General features: G+C 28.7%; 4 protein-coding genes, 1 long non-coding RNA gene, 1 other non-coding gene and 1 pseudogene across 11 annotated transcripts in view; 5 read left to right on the forward strand and 2 right to left on the reverse strand.

The window, feature by feature from the left end:
* The first annotated feature begins 106 nt into the window (after nucleotides 1-106).
* Nucleotides 107-7307, forward strand: LOC726941 (ATP-binding cassette sub-family A member 2). Of its 2 annotated transcripts, none has more exons than XM_006561817.3 (17): nucleotides 107-229; nucleotides 549-1468; nucleotides 1542-1941; nucleotides 2077-2244; nucleotides 2330-2517; nucleotides 2616-2780; nucleotides 2875-2983; nucleotides 3053-3207; nucleotides 3287-4793; nucleotides 4864-4989; nucleotides 5070-5288; nucleotides 5516-5650; nucleotides 5740-6044; nucleotides 6124-6271; nucleotides 6353-6563; nucleotides 6669-6882; nucleotides 6962-7307. In XM_006561817.3, the coding sequence occupies exons 2-17, from the start codon at nucleotides 857-859 to the stop codon at nucleotides 7175-7177; spliced, it is 4878 nt and encodes a 1625-aa protein (XP_006561880.2). In that variant the 5' UTR covers nucleotides 107-229; nucleotides 549-856; the 3' UTR covers nucleotides 7178-7307. The 2 variants fall into 2 exon arrangements, with proteins under 2 accessions (XP_006561880.2, XP_003249939.3); XM_003249891.4 differs by having other exon boundaries at nucleotides 5378-5650; nucleotides 6962-7306.
* A 201-nt stretch (nucleotides 7308-7508) lies between these two features.
* On the reverse strand, nucleotides 7509-11430 carry LOC726950 (pupal cuticle protein 20). Of its 2 annotated transcripts, none has more exons than XM_006561818.3 (5): nucleotides 11277-11430; nucleotides 10608-10863; nucleotides 8689-8856; nucleotides 7933-8190; nucleotides 7509-7758 (listed from the first exon to the last, which is right to left on the reverse strand). In XM_006561818.3, exons 1-5 carry the CDS (start codon nucleotides 11283-11285, stop codon nucleotides 7646-7648), a joined length of 804 nt encoding a protein of 267 aa, XP_006561881.1. In that variant the 5' UTR covers nucleotides 11286-11430; the 3' UTR covers nucleotides 7509-7645. The 2 variants fall into 2 exon arrangements, with proteins under 2 accessions (XP_006561881.1, XP_001122667.2); XM_001122667.5 differs by having other exon boundaries at nucleotides 7509-7761.
* A 179-nt stretch (nucleotides 11431-11609) lies between these two features.
* On the forward strand, nucleotides 11610-15668 carry LOC102654316. 2 transcript variants are annotated; one of them, XR_003305356.1, is made up of 3 exons: nucleotides 11610-13005; nucleotides 13103-13281; nucleotides 13389-15668. It is a non-coding gene; the product is annotated as an uncharacterized LOC102654316 (long non-coding RNA). The 2 variants fall into 2 exon arrangements; XR_003305355.1 differs by having other exon boundaries at nucleotides 11610-12106.
* Nucleotides 15669-16867: 1199 nt separating this feature from the next.
* On the forward strand, nucleotides 16868-20716 carry LOC107965854. 2 transcript variants are annotated; one of them, XM_016917590.2, is made up of 3 exons: nucleotides 16868-17138; nucleotides 20067-20270; nucleotides 20370-20716. In XM_016917590.2, the coding sequence occupies exons 1-3, from the start codon at nucleotides 17050-17052 to the stop codon at nucleotides 20635-20637; spliced, it is 561 nt and encodes a 186-aa protein (XP_016773079.2). In that variant the 5' UTR covers nucleotides 16868-17049; the 3' UTR covers nucleotides 20638-20716. The 2 variants fall into 2 exon arrangements, with proteins under 2 accessions (XP_016773079.2, XP_026298658.1); XM_026442873.1 differs by lacking the exon at nucleotides 16868-17138 and adding an exon at nucleotides 19031-19098.
* Mir92b-1 (microRNA 92b-1) lies at nucleotides 19168-19261 on the forward strand. The gene has a single exon (NR_034310.1). It is a non-coding gene; the product is annotated as a microRNA 92b-1 (primary transcript).
* A 292-nt stretch (nucleotides 20717-21008) lies between the features above and the next one.
* LOC113219013 lies at nucleotides 21009-21573 on the reverse strand (annotated as a pseudogene).
* Nucleotides 21574-21727: 154 nt separating this feature from the next.
* Nucleotides 21728-23366, forward strand: part of LOC409007 (heterogeneous nuclear ribonucleoprotein K) — a 91289-nt gene continuing 89650 nt past the window's right edge. Inside the window, exon 1 of one of the 2 annotated variants that reach the window (XM_006561820.3) lies at nucleotides 21728-21872. The gene's annotated coding sequence lies outside the window, so the exon portion shown is untranslated. The remainder of the gene's footprint in view (nucleotides 21873-23366) is intronic. The other variant, XM_006561825.3, reaches the window with a different exon arrangement.

Consider the following 23366-nt stretch of genomic DNA (forward strand, 5'->3'; position numbering starts at 1 on the left):
AAATATAACATATAGTTGCATTTCGTAGATTGGCAATTGCAACGAAGCTTAGAAAACAATAATAATTACGCATATTATAACAATAAAATATCTAATGCTAAACATTAAATTTCTTTATTTATAAACATTAAATTAACATATTATATACATGATATGTAAAAATATGATAAAGTGATATCAATATTTTTATAAAATCTTTGCTACAAATTTAACAGAAGATACATGACAGGTATTTATCACATATGTAAATTCTATATAGAGTTTCTTATTTGATTTATCTTATTAATGTTTATTCAATTTAAAATTAAGATTTGATACAACACAATTAATAATTTTATTTTTTTAATAATTTTATCTTGATAATATTATTATTATTAAAAAGTTAAAAAATCAAATTTATTTAAAAATATAATTGTATGTATTATATGTATTTAAATTTTAAATATATTTATTATTTCTTTATATAAATATATTATTTTTATTTTATATTATTGCTTTATTATTAGATTTATATTATCACTTTATAATTCTAATAAAATTTTTTTTAGATTTAATTATTATGACAATTATAAAAATTAAAAATCAAATATGAAATTATACATGAAATAAATTTTTCAAACTTGTACTTAAAAAAAATATTTTATAACTGGATATCAAGGTTACAAGTTAAAGCATATTCTATCAGTATACATGCTGATTCATACATCAATCCTTATTATTAATTCATTGTACTTTTATGAACTTTCAATGGCATTGTATAACTTATCAGTTTATATATATATAACATATCTACTATGTTATTAATTTTATTAAATCTAAAAATTTTTAATAAAATATAATTATCTAAGACTTAAAAATGACAAAGGAATTAAGAACTTTTGGCTTGCTTTTATATAAAAATTTAATAGTTAGAAAAAAGCATTGGAAAACGACAATATTTTTACAATGTTTGATACCTATTAGCTTATTTATATTGATACAAGCTATAAGAGATTTCAGTGTGCAACCACCTCTTGTATTTAATGAAAGTACATATTATCCTATACAAACCAAACAAAAATTAACATTATTAAATAGAGAATTTACACAATTATATTATGTACCACAGAATGCGTATACAAAAAATATTTTAGAAGATGTTCGTATGTGTTTAAAATTATCACATGAAAATGTAGTTGGTTTTTTAACTGAGAATGATATGATTAATGCTTATACAATGTTGCAAGCCAAATCTCCTACTACAGATGTTTTAGCTCTTGTTTTTGAACAATATAATACAACTGACATAAGATATAAAATCAGACATTCTTTTAAAATTCCAAATATATTATTCCAAAATATGTTTGATCAACCTCATTATAATGCACATACCATATATTTAAATACCATTCCATTTGTGCAATTACAAATATGTGTTGATGAAACTTTTATACATCACATAGCATCACAACCTATGATGGATATAAAGGTATTATATATGCATATAGCTGTTATTATTAATGTCAATATCTTTTTTATATTATTTATTATATTCATTTTAGCTGTCAATACAAAGAATGCCTTATCCTCCACATGTCAAAATAGATGAATCTGATACAATGTTAAGATTGGTGATATGTATGTTTGCAGTTATTGCTTTTTTAATACCACTTTGTATAGAAACAAATTATGCAACAAAAGAAAAATATATTGGTGTAAATGTTTTAATGGCAATGAATGGAGTTAAACAGTATCAGAATTTATTAAGTTGGTTGATTGTTGGCATTATATTTAGTATTTTTTATACAGTACCAATAATAATATTATTTAAAAACACTTTTTCTGGAAATGTTGATCCATATTTATATTATAGTAATACTTTTATATTTTGGATAATACTCACAGCACATGTTGCTCATTTAATATCATTTGGTATGCATATTGCTGCATATTTTTCAAAACGTAAGTTTTTTAAAAAAAATCAAAATTAAAATATCCATAATAAATATATATAATATACATATGATATACATAATATAAATTAAATATACATATAATATATATAAATTAAAAAATAAAAATATATAATTCTTTTAGCACGTTTTGTGATAATAACACTATCAATTATTTATTCTGCTTCTTTTTCACTTCATGGACATTTAATAAGAGAAGAAATCTTTTCTATAATACCATATTTAGGAATATTATTTCCAAATATGTTGTTATATAAATTTTTTGAAGAAGTAAATGGATATGAATCTCACTGTATGTAAATTTTTTTAATATTATATTATAATTTTGAAACTTTTAAAATATTAATTATAATATTTAATATTTATAAAATTTATAGTAACTGGTATTCAATGGTCAAATATGTTTATTGTTGGAGATGTACAATATAATATTACAGGATGTATTGGATTTATATTTATTTTTTCAATTTTTGGTACTCTATTACATTTTTCATTATCTGTATATATTAATGCTGTATTCCCAGGAAAATATGGTATTCGTAAAGATCCATTTTATTTTTTGAAGGTAAATTTTTTTATTATATTGAAATATCTAAATATGACTTCAAAATATATCATTGTGTGCTTTATGTTTTTATTTACAATAAAAAGTATTTTTTATAGTATTTAAAAAAGAATAAAATAAATCTTGATGAAAATATAGAGGATTTTGATTATAATAACATAGATAATGAAAATTTTGAACCAATTGCAAAAGGAATACTTATTCCTGGAATACAAATCCGTAATCTTAAAAAAACATATAAAAGTACTTGTTTCCAAAAATCAGTAAGTTTTTTTAGCTTACTAAATTTAATTAATAAATTATTATTATTATCATATAATCATAATGATTATAATAATAATATTTATTCTATAATAGACAGTTCAAGCTTTAAAGGGAATTTCAATGGATTTATATAAAGGACAAATAACAGCTTTATTGGGACATAATGGGGCTGGGAAAACTACACTTATGTCTATCTTGACAGGTACAAGTTTTTTTCCTTTATAATAAATATATGCATTCAAGCTTTTTAAATGAAATATTTTCTATATAGGCGTAATAAGTCCAACTGAAGGAAAAGTTATTATAAATGGTAAAAACATAGCAAAACATTTACAATGTATTAGAAACAATTTGGGTTTATGCCCTCAAGAAAATATAGTTTTTCCTGATTTAAGTGTATTTGAACAATTAAAATTTTTTGGTCTAGTAAGTATCCATTTGAGATAAAATAACATTATATGTAAATAATAATTTAAAAAATTAGAAGATTTATATGATGTTTTAGCTAAAAGGTATAAATAAAACACAGAAAGAAATTCAACAAAATGTTAATATCCTATTGGATAAATTAAAGTTACACGAAAAAAGAAATGTTCTTCCAAATAAATTATCTGGAGGACAAAAGAGAAGATTATGTCTTGGAATGGCACTTGTTGGTGATGCTGATATTATAATTTTAGACGAACCAACTTCTGGAATGGATCCTGAAACTAGAAGAGATATATGGGATATTATTTTAAAAATAAGAGGAAAGAAAACAATTTTAATTAGTACACATAATATGGAAGAGGCTGATATACTTGGAGATCGAATTGCTATTGTACATGGAGGACGATTAAAATGTTATGGCACATCAATGTTTTTGAAAAAACAATATGGTTATGGTCATATTGAAGTCACTTTATCAACAAAATCATGGTGTAATGCAGAAAAAATTATAAATAAATTTGATCCAAGGACACAACAAATAAATGTTGATAGTGAGAAGATTGTTTTAAGTGTACCGAATACTGAAACTTTACCACAATCTTTAGATAATGTTGAAAATCAAAAAAAAAATCTGGGAGTTACTGGGATTAGTGTATCATTGATTACTTTAGAGGAAGTATTTTTAAAAGTAATTAAAAATGAAGATAATGGGAAGCATTTGAATGAATTATATTGTCCTCCATCACAAAAAATAGAAGGATGGAGTTTATGCATACAAACAATTTTAGCGCTGTATCATAAGAAATTGATATACACCAAGAAAAATTTAACTAACGTAATATTAACGTATCTTTTACCACTTTTTTCGGTCGTGTTAATAGGCTTAAGTTATGATACGCCTAGTGATTCAACGAATATATTTCCATTAGAACTTAATATGTATAAACATCCAAAAGCTCTATATTCTTTTAAAAACGAAAGTATTGGAACAGAAAATTCAATTCAAATAAAATATTTTGGTGGAATTACAGAAAACATAAAACAAAATACAAGCGTTACACAAGCTTTATTGGATCGTGCTATTCAAAATATAGCAGAATATCGTAATAATTATATTGTTTCTGCAGAATTTAATATTTCTGATGGAGTTTTATATGCTAATGGTTTTTATTCTGGGATTGCAATTCACAGTGTGCCATTAACTATAAATTTATTATCAAATGCATTAATTAAAAGTATAGCTGGTGATGAATATTCTATTCATGTTTCAAGCCAAAAATTACCAAATGCATTGTCTGCTACAATATTGTACATGCCAGAAAATGAATCTTTAACAAGAGTATTGATCTTTTGCTGTTTTTTCTTTCCTACTGTAGCACTCTTTGTAGTCCATCCTTTTCAAGAAACAGAGACTAAAATGAAACAACTCCAGAGAATGACAGGAGTTACCTCTTTTTCATATTGGTTTACTATGTTTACTTTTGATTTATTAGTTCTTACAGATATCATAGTTATTATTGTACTAGGATTTTATGCCATGGATATCATCTTGGATATACGCTTATATTATGTGATAGAAATATGTAATAATATAATATTAATAATTATTAAATGTGTTAAAAATAGATTTTTATATTTTTATTTTTTTTTCAGTTACAATGATATTACTGCTATTTCTTTTTGGTATAAATTCTTTAATCATATCATATATCTTCAGTTTCATTAATAAATCAAGAAACACAATAATAACTGTTTTAAGTCTTGTACCTGTTGGATTTGGTAAGTTATATTATATTACATATTGTAAAAATATGAAAAAAATAAAATAAGAAAACTAATATTTTTTTATTATATTTTAGTTTTATTTCAATATCTTTTACACGAAGTGATTCATAATTTTGATAATCTCAAAATTTTATATTCGATTCAGAAAAATCTATTTCGTTTGATACCTCATGTGAGCCTATTTCATGGTCAATTGTCTTTTTTCAATATAGCTATACAAAATGCAAGATGTCGTCAATTACCAAATAGATTGCAAGATGTAGTTTGTTTAGCTGTTTCAGATATATGTTGTGGTACGAATTATTAATTATATATTTTAATAATTTTTCTATGTTGGAAATATTAAACATAAATAAAACATTAAAATATAAATCTTCTTTAGGTTTGGATTGTGTGGATGGAGTATGCAAGAATCAACTTTCTTATTTTTCTAATTATGATAATGATATGAGTTTGAAAGAATGCATTATTTATCTATCCTTGACACCATTAATATATTTCACAATACTTATTATTTTAGAGGAACGTTTACCGCATAAATTCTATGCTAAAATATTGAATCAAAATTTAAAAAATCCATGTGATATAAAAGATGATCAAGTAAAAAAGGAGAAACATGCAGTAGCAGTAGAAATTAGAAAATTATTAAACCGTGGTATAGTATTTTATAAATATTTATTTTAACTATATTGAATAAAGAATTGGAGTGAAAATTTATTCGTTATTATTTACATTTATATTTAGGTGAAGCAAAAAAAATTAATAAGAAGAAAATTAAAACGGTTTCTACTACTGAAAATAATTTGTTAGAAAGTCCAGAAAATAATAAAGATAGTCTATTTTTAGTTTATGAATTGAGCAAATATTATGGGAAATTAATGGCAGTGCAGGAAATTAGTTTTAGAGTAAAACAACGAGAATGTTTTGGATTACTTGGAGTTAATGGTGCTGGAAAAAGCACCACATTTAGAATGTTAACTGGTGAAGAAATACCAAATAGTGGTATCATGTACTTAGGAAATTCAGAAATTAATATTAATCGAAAAGATGTAATATATTATTATTCTTTTTTTTTCTTTATTTTTTTCTGTATTATTTTTATTATATTTTTATAAATTTTTCATTTAGTATCTAGCTCAAATGGGATATTGTCCACAAACTGATGCATTGCTCAATTCCTTGAATGCATTTGATCATTTAAGATTATTTGCTTTACTTCGCGGTATTCCTAAATCAAAAGTGGATTTAGAAGTTAACAAATGGATTAATAGACTCGGTAAGTTTATTTTTTAAAAATTTAAAAATTTATTTTAAACAATTGCAATATAAATTTTTATGAATGTGTTTATTGTATCAGATTTAAATGCTTGTATGCATCAACCAAGTAATACATATAGCGGTGGTAATAAACGACGTTTGAATATTGCAATGGCACTTATTGGAAATCCGACTCTCGTTCTATTGGATGAACCAACGACGGGAGTTGATCCTGCGGCTAGAAGATTGCTTTGGAATATACTTAAATCTTGTCAAAAAATGGGACAAGCTATTATACTTACTTCTCATAGGTATTTTATTTGGTTCGATAATATATATTGTTACAATTGAAAATTGTTATAATTCTATTTAAAATATTATTATAAAAAATTATTATAAAAAAATATTCATAATAGCATGGAAGAATGCGAAGCTTTATGCAATAGATTAGTCATAATGGTAAAAGGTCAATTAGTTTGCATCGGTGCAAGTCAGGAATTGAAACAACGATTCGATGCTGGTTACGATATTCACATTAAATTAAATCCAAGTCGAACGGATGATGATGTTATCAATATAAAAAAGATTATAGAATCATCTCTACTTTGTGAAATTAGAGATGAGAATTTGGTAAACTATATTTATATGAAATATTTAAGTGTATTTTTATATAATATTTACTAATATAATTTTATTTTTTAATTTGCAGGGATTTATAGCGTATCACGTGAATGATATTGGAACCACATGGGAAAAGATGTATAATACAATGAACGATTTAAAAAGACAATACAGTTGTATCCAAGATTATGCTGTTTTATCTGCTACTTTAGAACAACTTTTTATTCAGTTTGCCAGAGGAACTGAATTAACAAAATCTAAAACATCTACAGTGGATTCCACTACACAAACAACAAATGTGTAAATAATTATATTTTAACATAAAAAAATTTCTTTATTAAATTATTTTTTTTGTAAATATAATTAAGATATTTCTTTCTGTTGTACGTATAATGTTATAGCAATTTTTAATTTATGTATAATTTTAAGTTATTTATTTGAATATATATATGTTTAAATTAAATAAAAATATTTTTTTTATTTAAAATTTGTAGTGTATAAAAATGTAATTTATGTAACTATATATAAAAATAAAAATTAAAAATGCATATGACTAAAATTCAATTATGCAACATTGTTAAAAAGGAAACAAAAATTTTAAATAATAATATAGGGGAAAAGAAACAAATCATAAATAAAGTTCTCATATTTTATATAAATAAGAAAGTTACATAAACGATATATTCTTATGTACATATGTTCGCCTTTAAATGATATTACTGTAATGGAATAAGATTGATTCTATAATATGTAATGACTTATGCGGTGTCGTCTAGTAATGGTATCCGCCTGAACTTGTTTGGTACGAGTTTGGACCCTGATAAGATCCACTGCCACCTCCTCCTCGACCACCGCCACTGCCACCTCCACCGCCTCCGCCGCCTCCTGCTAAGTTAATGAAATTATTTAATTAATTTGATAATTTATTAAAAATAAACAAAAAATGTATCGATCAAATTATTTTAATTATCAAAAAATATTTCTTTCCAATATTTTCTAGTTCAAACAATCCTATGATCTACGCAAATATTTTGCAAAAATATCATCTATGAAACTCACTATAACGATCTAAAGAATATCCATTTCCGCCACCATTACCACCGCCACCACCACCGGAAGTATCTTGATTTTCGCCTCTGGCTTCTGCTGCAAGGGCTAATTCAACACCTCGTTGAATTTCTGGTGGGATCGGAGGTGGAGTCGGTAAGTGCGCGCCTTGGGGGTGAAAACCTTCTTCGTCCGCGGTATAAGTGACGCTATACTGTACACCATCAGGCCCGGTATACGAGTATGATCCACTTACCGCTTCCCCGTTACCTAGAGAACCGAGATACATGAATACTTGATGCAACGGATGCTTGGCTAGATTGCACCATATATCGAGTATTTTTACGGTTTTCTAACTCGTTAATGTTTTTGGTCATTGTTTGGTAATCATTCATGATTGACAGAAATTGGGATATGTGATTGACTTGGTTAATTGTAACTAATTTCTGTGATCCCTAATCTTCTTCAAATTTTACAATATATATGTTAAATTTTGTAACATTTCTTTTAGATGCAGAAATCTCTTTTTTTAGAAGTAAAATATCAAAAAAGAATGGAAAGGAAAGTACTTGGTAGAAATTATATTTGAGAAGTTGTAGTGCTATTGCATTCATCAGTGCTGTTCCATTGTAAACGAAAAATGATTCGAGGTCGTGCACGATGATGGATAGGAATATTCATAACGGCAAGAAATGGTAGCGACGAACCGCGAAGAGAAGAAACGTAAGGAATACCGTCATTGGGAAACGAAAGTGGCCCTGATCTCACCTTGCAGGTGACCTGTTTCTTGCGCACTGATACCATTTCCTGTTTCGTAGCTGAATTGGTAGTTGCCGTCACCACTATTCTGATTGTTAAACGAGACGATAGATATCTCTTGACCTGCTCCGGGTCCTCCTCTTGGTCCACCGCCGCCGCCGCCACCACCGCCGCCAGCTGAAGCATAAATTCAGGCAAAATTTTCAAAATGTTAGGTAAAGTGATTTAACTCGGATAAAGTTTCGTTCATAAAAATAGCCGAGTTACCACAGACTTTGATTGACTCCAGTACCCTTTCTCTACAACTGACTTTTAAGCACTCACTGAGAAAGTTGATGATCGACTAGTCGCGGCGAAATCAAAAAAAACTAGCATTCAAGCCTAGCCAGAATTTCAAGCGATTCGAATAGAACGTACATCTCCCATTTTGTCGCATATAATCGACTTTTTATCGATCAACATATCTGTGCCATACACGAGATTACGACACACGAGGTGAAATCCGCGAACATACTCGAGATTAATCCATAAGTGAATAGAACCTAATTACTCGGTCGGTCGCGACGAGACCGTACAAAAGACACAGAGACGAAACGCTTTGATGTTATTTTCGCAATCCATCGAGAATTCTCACCGTCGTCGAATCATACGTAGATTCGAGAGTCTCGTTACTGGAATCGTGCCGGGTATCTTCATTAGAGAAGCGCCTCAAGGGATAAAGTGATTAAGTGTTTCGCGCTGAACCGCGATTTTCACTTTTCTTTCGTCTCCATGACACGAAATGAGCTCTGGTTTCACGGCATATTTTACATATTTTTATGCAATTCGACCGACGAAATGTCTTTCATCATTTTCTTTCTTTCTTCGCTTTTTCTATGTATTCAATGTGATACAACAGAATTTTATAATCATTCAAATAATTTTCTCTATGCACGTATTGTTGAAACGATGTATGATAAATATCTCGATTGAATAATTTGTTATATCGAATTTTTTTGTATGTATCAAGATTTCCTGCGCAAGTTTTACTAATGTGCAAAATATTGAGATTAATGATAAATAATATTTTTAGTCGGGAATTAACGAGAAAAAAGAATTAATAAATGATATCAAGGTGCTAATATTCTGTTTAAGTACACATTTTGTCTTAATTGCATAACAAATATGCAAGTAAAAAATTATATTCCTAGATTAGGATAACATCAAAGAAAAAAATAAGAAAGTTTGAAAACTTAAAAATTTTTGCTTGTTAATAATTTGTTATAACATTGAAATTTGATTAAAAAACGATTAAAAAATATTGATTTAATAATAGCAATTGCAATCTCATTTCATAAAAGACATGAAATTATTACATATTATTACCTTTCACTTAAGAGAATCTGCTATTAAGAGTAGTAATAAAAAAAGATAAACGATAAAACGAACTCGAAAAGTCTTCTGATGATACTTCTTATGATACTTTCAGTAAATCTTAATATCATCACATAAGAAGACATTAAATTCTAACATGGGATAATAACCATATTATTATACTATTATAAATTCTAGTTATGTTCGTGTTAAATAGTAATTTGTTGTAAGAGAAAATCAATAATCTTGTCTATTTTGTTGGAAATTACATTTGAAAAAAATATTTGACGAAGAAAATTGCAATAATTAGCAAATTTTAAATATAATAATTTAAAATATAATTTTAATATTTTTGAAAAATAATTCAAACTATTTTCGAATTTATTATTTCGATTATATCGAACGATCGATTTTCCGATAGAATCGATTTCATTTGATCATCGAATATATCGATTTATTATCGAATATTCTATTGAAGTCGAGGTAAAATATGCAACAAGTAAATATTTTATGAATGCATTATATTTATAATTTTTACATTTTAAATTGAAAACAAATTGAAAAACAATACTTACGACCTCCGTAGGCACCTCCGCCTCCACCACCACCGGTATATGCCGCATGTCCTCCGCCACCACCGCCAAATGGTCCAGGTCCACTTGGTCCACCTGGTCCACCAGGTCTACCAGGTCCTCCTGGAGCACCAGGACGATTGGGAGCTTGTATTAATCCTGCACCTCCTGCACTGCCTGCATTGCCCGGGGGAAGGTAAGTGTTGTCTAATCGGGCTGCGTAACACGTACCAACAACGGCCAATAACGCGATAGCGAGCTGTTAAAACAATTTTGTCAACATTGTCAATACTTTGACTACTGAAGACACAAGGCAATGAATCAATTTTTTGGAAAACTTAAAATGTTTTTAGATTATTGCAAAATTAAAATAGAACGTAATTTTTATCATAATATCACTAAAAAATTCTCGTGAACACACTATATCATATTTCACAGATTCTATTCAATATTAAGAAAAAATATAAAAATGTATTATTTTTACTAATTTTTTTTATAATATTATAATAATCTATGCTGAAAAATATAGATATAATAAAACGTTGATTCGCATTCGATATCACTAACATGCGATTCTTCGAGAAATCGATATCAAAGTCGGAAAGCAGTGATGAGATTCGTAAAGACACGCCATCTATCGCGGGAAAAAAACAGTCGTACTGTTACTCGTACCGATTTCATCTCGTTGACGAAATGCTCGATCTGTGTGAAAAACGAACCTCCCCGTTGATACTGGTCGCACAGTGGAACGTTCTATCGCCAAACGATGGCAATAATTGGTCTGTGCAGATTCAGGTCGGAGCAACCGTGCTTATATACCGATTCGTGGCCTCAGGATCGTCTTCCTCCCACCCAGGAGGAAGACTCTCAGAAACAGCATCGAGTCTGATGAACACCCGGTGCAGCGTCCCTCAACGAAGTTCGCGAACTCGGTTAACAAATGAGTGACAGAGAAAGAGTTTTAAGAGAAAGAAAAAGTAAAAGAAAATCGAGGGAGAAGGCTGAAGACGAGCTCTCGGTGAGAGATGTGGGATGAGAGGTTATTGCGCAAGCTAAGTGATATAGATCGGCGGGCATTTCTCTCGTTGGACCTGAAGGTCGGCTAATCGGGTCGACATGAAAGTGAACCGAGATTGTTATGTATAAAAAGCATAGACAGGCGAAGGTATGACAGCCATGTCTGAAGAAAAAGAGAGGTGCCATATTTTGTTTGGTAAAGAACAATCGTAAAAGAAAAAAAAAAAATAGAGAATAGCGTCTAATAGAGATGACCGCGGCAGTCTGATATTGAAGATTGCGATTCAACTACGATTTAAGTTGCGTGTGTTCCATCTTTATAATTATATCGGTTATTTCGTGTTCGATATCGCAACAGTAAACACGGGGTCATGCGACATCGTCATCAACATCCACGATAGATGAGATGGCTTATAGAGAGCAACGCACGCTCTGCAACCGCGCGCGATTATTGCGCAACCTGGTGCGTTGCGCATCAACCGATGGTACGTAATTTCACGTAGGTGTGCGAGCGTGTACATATATAAGAGGCCGCTCCAAATCGTTTCTAGTGTTACTGATCAGCACGTAACTTTCCGCTTAACGATTCCTCGGGTCACCGTACTCACGCTCTAAGGCAGACGCCTCGACGTGATCACTTCCCAATAACCATCTTTTACCTCTCTCGTCTAAGTTGCTTCGATTTTGCCTTGGAACGGATCGTCTCGAACTCTCGTAGTTCCTTATTCAGGCTTCAGACTTTTATCGAGTCGATTCGAAATGACGTGAACAAAGATCTCTTTAATCTTTGCCAGAGAAAAATTTTTGATTTCTTCACGAACGACATTGTGATTAACTCCTAACCTCTATGATTTATTGTACTCTATAGATGATGGATTTCATTATCTGAGTCATTTTTTTAATTCTTTTTGGATCTTTTTACGAACATAGATCAATGATATTTTATTAATCGCTTTTATATAAGTAATTCTTGAAGCTTATAATTAGAAAGCTTTCCATAGACGGTCTTCATTACTGCAGTATAGAAACGCTAATTGATGTTGCGTTATTAGTAAGAAACATGTATTAGTGAATATGATTGCCGTGAGAATGTGTTCATCTCTTTGGTTGCCGTGTAGAGCATGATAGCGAAGAAAATCATAAAAAAAAATCATAAAAATTATTCATTTATTCAAATTTACAGTGTAATTCCAATTGAGAGATTAATATCTATTTGAATCTTTCTAAATTGCATTCTTCCAAATACAATCGCTTTGACATCAAATCTAGTTATAATACACGTGTATTGCCTAAAGGGTGAGTGAAATGCTTTGCGTAATCGGTCATACTTTCTTTCTATGATGCTTATAATAAGTTTGTGGAAGAAAGTGCCTGAACTGATGAGGTAATCTATCTCACTCCCCCAACGAGTTATCTCGGTGTGCTGCTTGCAGTTATGTAAACTCTTTAATTTCTAAAATCGATTTATGTGCCTTTCGCAGACTCGCATTGATGGTTCGACATCTTGTATCGACTTGTACCAGCAGAAGTAAAATCATTCCATGGAAAACAATAAATCACATCGGTCTTTCCCATGCATTTCTCATCTTATTGGTAAACGTTCAGCCTTCGCTCCACTAGCTTTACAATCTTGAAGGATAAACGGATAAATATTTCTCAAGTAATTTCATGGAAAGGAGATTGTGATCCTATTTCTATTCCACATTGTTCCACATTTATTCAGATACTAAATTCTTTAAATTCGATTTCGATAAATGATTGTTACAGCTAACATTGAAAGAGTTAATACGCTTAGTTATCAACATCATAGTAACAAATTCAATCCGTGCTATATGGATATCGGATTCCTGGAATCGGATCGGATGAAGAAGATGTAGGAAATCAAGGAGATATTGACAACAGAAATCAACATGATTTGATGATCGATAGGATCATCGGTGAGTTGTGAATCGATTCGAATTAACTGGTGTAGGGGTGCGGCTCGCGCGCAAAAAAACGGGGCAATCGTGAGTCTCGATAATAGGATACTATGATCGTTCGAGACAATGTATATCTTAGCTTGAGAAGAATAGACTGAAAAGAATAGACTGGGATGCTTTCTAAACGGATCGAGTCTCCGAATACACCGATACGCTTTGAGAAGACCCAGCCCTTTGCCGCGCTATCCGTGCATTCATCTATCTTGCTGCTCGTGTTATGCCAGAGGTGAGGTTCATCGGTGAAACACTTCATCGAGAATTGTTCCGCCGCAGTCTCAACGCTCTCAACGAATCGCTCTAACGGTGGGCGCTGTCTCCAAAAAAGGATCGTGCATGAGAAGACAGGATCCTAGCCGAGAGTAATAAGCGATCTATGGTCTAATGTTTCATCGTTCTTCCAGTTGAGGCTCCTCGGTAAAAGCCGAATATGGTGTTACTGATAGTTTTATAAGAGAAGTAAAATTTTTTTTTTCCTTCTTATTGTTCCGCTAATGTATCTTTTTAGCAATAAATTCTATTATACTTTTGTTTTTCTTCCAGTGAGAATTCTTGAATTCTTTAGAAGATGGGATATTTTATTTCGTTAAAATATTTATCAAGATTATATAACCGAAATACACTGTGAAATAGAAATATCGTTATTTGTTCATCTGTTGCAGTTTAATGGATTAGGAAACATTAGTTATACGTTTGATAGGTTAGTTAATTGCAGTTGTGAACACAACATGGCATATGCATGTGTAAAGAGAAATAATTTCATACTCTATTGCCGCAAGGGTATTCCCGTAATCAGAATAATCAGACGACAATTCCAAATCAACTTTCTCCCCAGTAAGAATTCTAAGAGAATAAGACACGAACGAAAATTGCGGAAGCGGCTCACACGTCGTTATTGAATAATGATCTCGAACGGGAGGGACTGTACGCATAATGCCTCCCTACTATCGTCTCGACTCTTGCTTTGTTACAATCTTACTAGATAGATGATTGCACCATTTCGAAAGAACCACATAGAGGTCGACAAAGGAGGAAAATATTTTTGCGGTTTAGGTAGTTCTTGAATGCTTTGATGCAACCATGTGGACGCAATGATAACAGGGAGTATGACAAAGTAGATGAGTACGCGTTTCCCGCGACTAAACTATCTTCTCGCAATTCTATGCAACAACCTGATGCAATTGATGGAAAATTCTTGTGTATTGGAATTCTTAAAATACGTATTAGTATGTACTTTCATCCGGGATACCGAGCGTACTATCGTGATGATAATTGCTTCTCGTTCACAGTAATATATAAAATTTAAACATTTCTCCTTTTGCTTGGATACCTTTAGGCTATGACCAAGTTGAACGATGTAATTGACCAGGATAAAGATGGAAGAAGGATTAAAGAACAAAGGAACGTTAGTAAAATTATCTTTTGTTGTTAGAGATTACCACTGATGAATCCTCTTCGATGGAATTTGAAAACATATCGCAATTATTCGATCCGGGATCCTCCACGATCGACGCGATCGAGACTAACCGAGATGTCGTTTTCTCGATTTAAAAGGGTCATCTCCTGAGTGAGCGAGTGAATGGGTACTCACGGTAGCACACTGTGAGCCTTCTCTTCGTGAGCTGGCTCATGGTTACGGGGAAAGAAAATATAGTTCAGTCCGGTTGCATAATAGAGGTGCATCACATTGGTTCGACTGAGGTACTTTGAGAATCTATAGTAACAGCGAATATTTCTTCTTCTAGCGTCAATGGTGACCTTTGAAGCTGAAGGCATGAACACTTGTAACACCGTTGTTCGCTGAGGGTAGGGGTGCAGTCATGCTGTAACGAAGATGAAAACCATTAGCCCCGAGCTATAGAGTTAGATGATCTAATTTCTATATAGTTTGTATACCGACACCCGGACTCGACCTGTTCACCTTGGTTGCTGAGCAATATAAAAGCAAGCTCTTCGACTCATGAGCTTAAAACGATGCTCGACTGCATCGTCAAAGCATGAACTAATATAAAATTGAATTCAATAGGTTTGTATTATGTTTAGTTTTATGATAAATTTAAGATTAATTTAATTTTTATAATTTTTATAATTTTCATAATTCAATTTGAAAATATTTGAGAAATGAGAAATATTTTATAAAAAATAAAAGAAAATCAATTTTTTTTCTTATATTTATTTAGTGGAATATTTTTTCTTTAAATTTATAATAGTAATTCTATTCTCTCTTACATATTTAGTAGATATTTCACGAATACATGTTAATTAAAATCGATGTGATCTTAGATCTAATTAATAGTGATGCAGATTATTAGGAGTCACATTCGTGTTTAATTTAATTGGAACGTTAATTAGATAGTAAGTTATAGCGAAGCTCAGCACTACATTCTTTTCAGCAGTGTAACATACATTTTCAATTTTTTTCTCATTAACCATTTCTACTATTCACTTTGAATAAGATGTTCTTACATATTATTAATTTCCAAAAATTATGATTTCCTAGAATATTTCCTATAGAAAATATATATATTTTTTAATATTAATTTTTTATATATATATTTTAATAAAACAAAAAAATTGTATATGAAGTTATATTTTTTTTTTTAACTTTTTCATATCTTTTGTCTGTGTTAGATATCTTTTTTAAATTTAAATATAAAGATACATATATGAATATATGAATTTGAAATAAAATATTGATATGATAATATCATACACGAGGAACAGTATCTCTTCTGTATTTCTATGATATGAATGAGTGGAAAGTTGTTATTCCACTCTGTTTTACCTACGAATGATAAATCGCATGTTTTTTGCCACAAATGATTGATCTATTTTTTAAAATATATTTTAAATATACTTATAAAACTTAATAATAAATAATTTTTCAAACTTTTTCGAAACTATAAAAATATATAGAGACTAAAATTTCAAATACAATTATATAATAATTATAAATTATAAATTATAAATTATAATTATAAATTAATATTCAATATTGTAAATATAAAATTATTATTTTATTTTATAAAATTTCAAAATATGATATAAAAATCATTTTTTATGTTCATTTTCTAACAAAAATTATATATATTTATCTTAGATTTAATTGTATATTAAATTTTTATTGTAAAGAAAAACATTGTTAAAAATTGTAAATTAGAAATAAGAATCTAAAAATTGTTAGATTAGAATTTTGATAATTGAATCAAATATAATTCCTAAATTTATCATTTTAAATTATAGAGGGCATTGTAAAACATCTGATTTTTTGGACGATCGGTATTTCAGAACATGGGATACGAAGTTCCCTACAGCATGATATGTCTGTTCTATAGTTTGTCTGTGGTAAAAGTTCGCGTTCTGTAGAATGGAAAAACCGTTATATCTAGTTTTTGTGAAATATTCAATTATTGAAATTCAAGAATTTAGTAATTATATATTATTCAATCGAAATGGAAGAGGCTCGAGAGCATCCAAATAACATTTTTCTATTTCAACTTGGAATTTCAAATAGTTTTAAATGCATTGCAGAATCAGTGAGGTAATTAACATCATTTCAATATTTAAATTAAAAATATAATTCTTATTGTCTTATTGCGCAAATAAAAAAAATATTTATCGTAATTAAAATAAAATATATTATTTTTATATTAAAATATATTATTAGGAAATAACATTTAGAGGTTATGGAAGCTGTCAGCTTGGCGTTCCCGGTTTTTTAGATACATGTATAGGCGCATGCGCAATTAATTAATATTTAAATCTAAATTATATGTTTTTAATTATAAATATATTAAAAAAAATATAATTTATATAATTTATATAAATATAATTTATAATTATTATGAAATAAGAAGATTTTCAGTAAAGATTTTCAATTTTTATGATTTTTATATATGTTGTTTATAAAATCAATATTTTAAATAAGTTTTTTTTTTATTATCAGCTCAATTTTTAAAAAAAAATTGCTAGATTTTTTAAGAATATATACATTCACAGTTGCACATGCTTAAGTATACGATTTCATTTATTTTCTGTTAATATAAACACAGCAACAACAGATAACTAAGATATATAACAAATAAATTAATAAAAAATCTTAAACTAACTTTCTTGAATTATGATGAATTAAAATGTCTCGAATCCAACATCGAGCTTAAGCATCGTTAATATTTTACAGAATGCAAAAATAAAATATAAAATAATTTTTGAACGATCGAAATTACAATGATAAATACTGAAAATGGTATTCATTATAATTTTAATCGTTATAATTTCGATTGCTCAAAAAAATAAATTTTATATTTTATTTTTGCATTTCGCAGATCTAAAGAATGTTCAAATTTGAATTTGAAATATTAAATCCGTTATAATTCATAAGAAACTTTTTGATCGGTTATATATTTTGACATTTTAACACCGCTTATTGCAATGTATTTATAAAAACAATAAATAAGTGATTGTTTATTTATGTATGTACAACTATAAATATATATATATATATATATAATTCCATGAAATAATAACAATCTTTTTTTTGCAAATATTTCGAAAATTAAGGCTGATAACATATAAAAGAAAAAGTTATTTAAAATTTTATATTCTGCAACATTCCAAAAATTATTTGTTGAGGATTTTGTTATTCTAAATAATTACCAATATATTTATAATATTTTTCCAATATTAATATTAAAATATAAATTGTATTTTAAAAAATAAAATTATAATATATAGTAATCGAAAATTTAAAATAAATATGGAATGTAAATGATTTATAAGTACGAAAATCAAGCTTGGTTATATTATCGTTGAATTTCAGGTTATGTTTTCGCATATGTTTCGTACGATAACAGTACTAGCAAAGTATATAAGTATGTCAAGTACGAGCCGCGGTTAAGAATGTTGTTTTAATTAAGAAAGCCAAAGAGAATGCATAATCAGTGGGAACCAAGTAAGACGTGGTAGTAATATATTTTAGTGAGCATGATACTTCGTTTATCGGCGGTAAAAAGAGGAGGAAGAGGTGATGAAAGAGAAGGAGGGATCACCAATGACCCAAACGAACGATGGTGTTACTCGATGTCATTGGCCTCTCTGGAAGTCGTATGTTAATTTGTCGGTGTTCACGTGGCTGAACAATTGTCCATTGCTATTTGGTAGTTCTGTGGACACAAGTCGATTTTCAAAATTGGTTCCCTTCGATTCTGGCTTCCCAGAATTTGCCGCTCTTTGAAACCCAACACACTAGTTGACCTTCGAAGAATTCCACGAACTGTTCGAGGAAACAAAGGGTCCCTGGTGTGGTCACCATCGTTCGGCTCCATCATTCGTATAGTACGTGTCGTGGGGATCGTACGGGTGCTTCTGTTCGTCCGTTATTCTCACGTTAAAATAGCTTAGTGATGAACGTGTTTTACGACTGAAGTATTCATTATTTTCATTATTTACATGCTTTCTTTTTTTCGATTCTACAATTTTCTTTTCCGATGTGAAGATTTACGGTAAGAATTTTTTCATAATGATCTCATAAGAGTGGTCAAATTAAAATTTGGCGAAATGAAGAAACATATCACGAAGCGTATTCAATTAGGTCAGGACTAATGCAAATATGTAGTGTCGACATCAAATTGCACCCGTCCCGGCCTGATTGAGTGCGCGTAAATCAACGGAAGAAGAATCAAAGGTGTGGTCTTTATGTTCGTAATTTCCTGCACTTCCTACAAGATATGTAATATTGTACGTTTAAGTGTATCGTATATAAATCTATAAAATTATATGTAAATTACAAGTTTCTACGTAAATTTTCTTTATAAAAATATTTAATTTTTTTTAAAATTAAATTATATTAAATGAATTAAATAATCTAATCTTTTACATTTTTATAATTAAGGAATAGATTTTATGTTTATAATCATTCATGAAAAATTTATGGAAATTGTGTAATACGATTACGAATTGCTATTGTATGCTTGTAATACTACGAAACTGGATTGGCTTGTCCGAATACTGGTTCTTCCCCCATTCAATCGCGTGAGCCTTTATGGACGGTAAACAAAGAAAAATTTGATCTCGGCAATAGTAGAGCCACGTCATATAATGATTATTAAATACACAATTTATTTAGTATTATTTCATTTTATTTAAAAAATAATAAGCATTATTATTTTCTTCTAGCATTATTGTTTTATATATATATACAACAATCTATACGCATTTTTGTATTAATTAATTATATGTACTAATAAAATTAATAAATAAAATATAAACAAGATGTATTATTCTATATATCTGCATTATATATTTCTATATATGATATTTTTAATTAAAATTAACACTAAGTAACTTTAAATAGAAGATTAATTAATATTAATATTAATTAATTCATAAAATGTATAATTAATCTGTTGTAGAATTTAAAATTAATATTTTATTTGAATGGATATTTAAAAATTATTCAAAAATATTTCAGTGAAGATGCTTTTATCAAGATTCTTACAATTTTAAAATCAAAGCGGAATATTGGTCAAAAATTATATAAGGCAATGTGCAAGGAGCTTTTCGATAATATGAATGACGATTTGGAGGATATATTGAATGAAGGAAGTTTAAAAAATGGATTAGAAAGAATTGCGAAATTATCGGACGAAGATACTTCCATGGTCGAAGATGCTTGGTAAGTCACAATCGATACCTGATTATTAATTTATAATTGATAAATAATTTTGTTAATTATATATATATAATTATTAATTATATTTCATGTTTATTTCAGGAGACCACCTGGCAATGTATCTTCGCATTTACGTTCATTGGATGCACAGAAGATTAAAGAAGAAAGCGAGTTGTTGGAAAAGCGTGTAAATGAGATGGAAGAAGAAAATAAAATTTTAATGGAAAAAATTGCGGAAAAGAGATCAAATATTGTGACTATGAATGATACCATAACAGAATCTATAAATAAAACTCAAATTGCTATAAATTCATTAGAAGAAAGAATGGAAGTATTACAAAAATGTCTAATATTATTAGATAATGAATAAATGATAGAATTGAAAATATTAAATAGATAAAGAATATTATAAAAAGTAGGTAAATATTGTTAAAACTGTAAATAGAAGAAATGTTATTTTATATTTTTATATATGAAATGAATTATATAATATTAAATACGTAAATATATATATCAAATACTTAAATTATAGTTTTTTAGTTTATATTTTATAATTAGAATTTTTTATATTAATAAATCTAGAATCCATTAAAATCATATTTACTTTTTTTCTTAAATCTGGTGTAATATATACATTTTCTGTAATTCTTTTTAATTTTCGTATTAATGCCATATTTTTTTTCTAGAAATAAAAATATAAAAATTAGTTTAATTATATTGATTATATTGATGTATATATATCATATAATGAAATGTACCTCTTGAATTATAATCATATTTTTGATTTCTATCAATTTTTTATTATTTTCATCTGTTGCTTTCTTTAATTCATCTAATTTTTTTCTTAAATTATCTCTTTGTATTGTTAACGAATTGATTCTTTGTTGAATAGTGTTATTATCATTAACTTTCTCGATACATTTTACATAGTTACAATGAATTTGTTTTAACTCTTCATCTAAATTATTGTAATTTCTTTCTACATTATTTAATACATACATTCCTTTATCTTTCAATTGATTGACATTATGTATTTCTACCTCTGTATATTCATATTCTTTTTGACATTCGAGTAATTTTGATTTAACGTCATTTATTTCTCTATGCATTTGATATAATTCATCAGAATTCGAGTTTGCTTGAATCTTATCATATTGTAATTCCATTTCTATCATATTATTTATAATAATCATAATAACATCACATTAAAAAATATAAAGTTATAAATTATAAAAAATAAGAAATGAAATATAAATTTTATCTTACCAGATAATGATTGATCAAGATTATGAATATTAAAATTCATTTTTTTTGACGTTACAGTTCATCAACTTATAATTCGAATAAATTTACAATATGGCTGCCTAGCGCCAAAGCATTCCCGCGTAAATCGAAACCATATTTTGATTGGAGGAGACGGACCAATGGAAGATCTCCTTTTCGTCAATAATTTGGCGAAATGCTCGACAGATGGCGAGAGCATTAGCTCAGTCCCTGCTACGCACCCGCTGTTCGCCATTGTATCGTGATTGCTGTTAAGTTTCGTGTTTGTGAGTGAGAATTCATCCGGTTTATATCAAGTTCTGGAGTTCTTTTACGCATCGGGTAAGTCGAAATTCTTATTGTGCTTTAATACTTTTTCGTTAAGGTTTCTAAATTCTATATAATTCACGTATAATTACGGTAGTAAAGTGTGTTTCGTTTCGAAAGGACGACGTATACATTTTTTTGGGGGTTAGTTTCTGACCCTCGCGCGTCAGCCCTCTTCCGTACGCGTGGTCAAGCCGTAAATGATAGTTCGAACCATTTGTGACTCCAAATTTTATAAAATATTCAAAAATAAAATTTATAAGGTTTTTGGAACATTAATAAAGTTGTTGAGGTTATACGTCGAGTATAATAACGAACTCGATGTTTTTTCCAGTAGTGATTCTACGCCATGCGTTTTTAGACGCTTTGAATCGACAGTTAAGTCAATAATTTCGGCCATGCGACCAGGCATAATATGTCTGTAGAAATTTACGTATTTTGGAATAGCATGAACGTGCGAGCATACCGTATTTATATACCATTTTCATTTGATCAATTTCTTCACCATTCACTATCATATAATGACTAATTAATTGGATAAAACCGAACAATGAACATTATCTTACTTGATAAGAGTAGTAAGTTAATGAATTGTGCTTACTGTTTTATATCATACATATAATCCTACATTACTTATAATGCATGAGCGATTACATGCATTTTCTTTTCAGAATAATATTATCTATATGTGATTGTTTGTCACGTAATTTGAATCCGGAAGAATAACTTCGTATTATTCTTTCAACGAATCTTTGTTATCTAACTGGTTATTCAATGCAGGGCGTAGCATCGTATATAAAAGTATTCCATAGCCAATGACACAATAGTTTTTTTTTCGTATCACGTGTTTGCATAATTTTTTATACGATATTTTTTGCATTCATCATTAAGTAATCCCTAAATTGTGATTATTGTCTTAAGAATGCTTTTATGTATTGATAATTTTGATTCAAAGATGCACGATTAATTTATTGCGCGAAACTGTAGTGGAATTAGTTTTACACTGTTTTTTACAACGAAACATACTCCATCTGTGAATCGGAAACGATGTTATCCGATGGGAGCTGGGATTAACGTTTTTGCACATGACAAATGTAGTCCTCTTATGTTGTAATGATTCGATTAGCGTTTCGTTTCGATCGAGAATCTGTTCGATGGAAATTATTGAATCGATATTGAATTACGCGTATATACAGACTTTTATCTTAGAAATATTTACACGGCAATGTATTGCTTAACTCTAAAAGTAGATGGCGCCATATTAAATTAAAATTAACAGAAAGAAAAAAGTTACTATGCATATTTAATAATTTTTTTTAGAAATTTCATATTTTTTACGTTCTCATTATATAAATTAGTTTATTTCATAATTTTATTACCGATAAGAATACAAATTATTAAATTAATTATAAAAATCGATAGTTTATATTACAATATTCATGTTGAGTGATTATTACAAATTTCACAAATTAGAATTTTTATTTATTGTTTTATCAATTCAATTAATAT

The sequence above is a fragment of the Apis mellifera genome, linkage group LG9 (assembly GCF_003254395.2).
Source record: "Apis mellifera strain DH4 linkage group LG9, Amel_HAv3.1, whole genome shotgun sequence".
NCBI lineage: Eukaryota > Metazoa > Arthropoda > Insecta > Hymenoptera > Apidae > Apis > Apis mellifera.

Excerpts from the sequence above, each read along its gene's own strand:
- LOC107965854 (XM_016917590.2), top strand. The coding sequence starts at position 17,050 with ATGGAAGAGGCTCGAGAGCATCCAAATAACATTTTTCTATTTCAACTT. Across the intron at positions 17,139-20,066 it reads TGCATTGCAGAATCAGTGAG|TGAAGATGCTTTTATCAAGA; the intron begins GTAATTAACATC and ends AAAATATTTCAG. Across the intron at positions 20,271-20,369 it reads TCCATGGTCGAAGATGCTTG|GAGACCACCTGGCAATGTAT; the intron begins GTAAGTCACAAT and ends TGTTTATTTCAG.
- LOC726941 (XM_003249891.4), top strand. The coding sequence starts at position 857 with ATGACAAAGGAATTAAGAACTTTTGGCTTGCTTTTATATAAAAATTTA. Across the intron at positions 2,984-3,052 it reads ACTTATGTCTATCTTGACAG|GCGTAATAAGTCCAACTGAA; the intron begins GTACAAGTTTTT and ends TTTTCTATATAG. Across the intron at positions 3,208-3,286 it reads AATTAAAATTTTTTGGTCTA|CTAAAAGGTATAAATAAAAC; the intron begins GTAAGTATCCAT and ends ATGATGTTTTAG.
- LOC726950 (XM_001122667.5), bottom strand. Across the intron at positions 8,191-8,688 it reads AGAAACAGGTCACCTGCAAG|GTAACGGGGAAGCGGTAAGT; the intron begins GTGAGATCAGGG and ends TCGGTTCTCTAG. Across the intron at positions 7,762-7,932 it reads ATATTCTTTAGATCGTTATA|CAGGAGGCGGCGGAGGCGGT; the intron begins GTGAGTTTCATA and ends TCATTAACTTAG.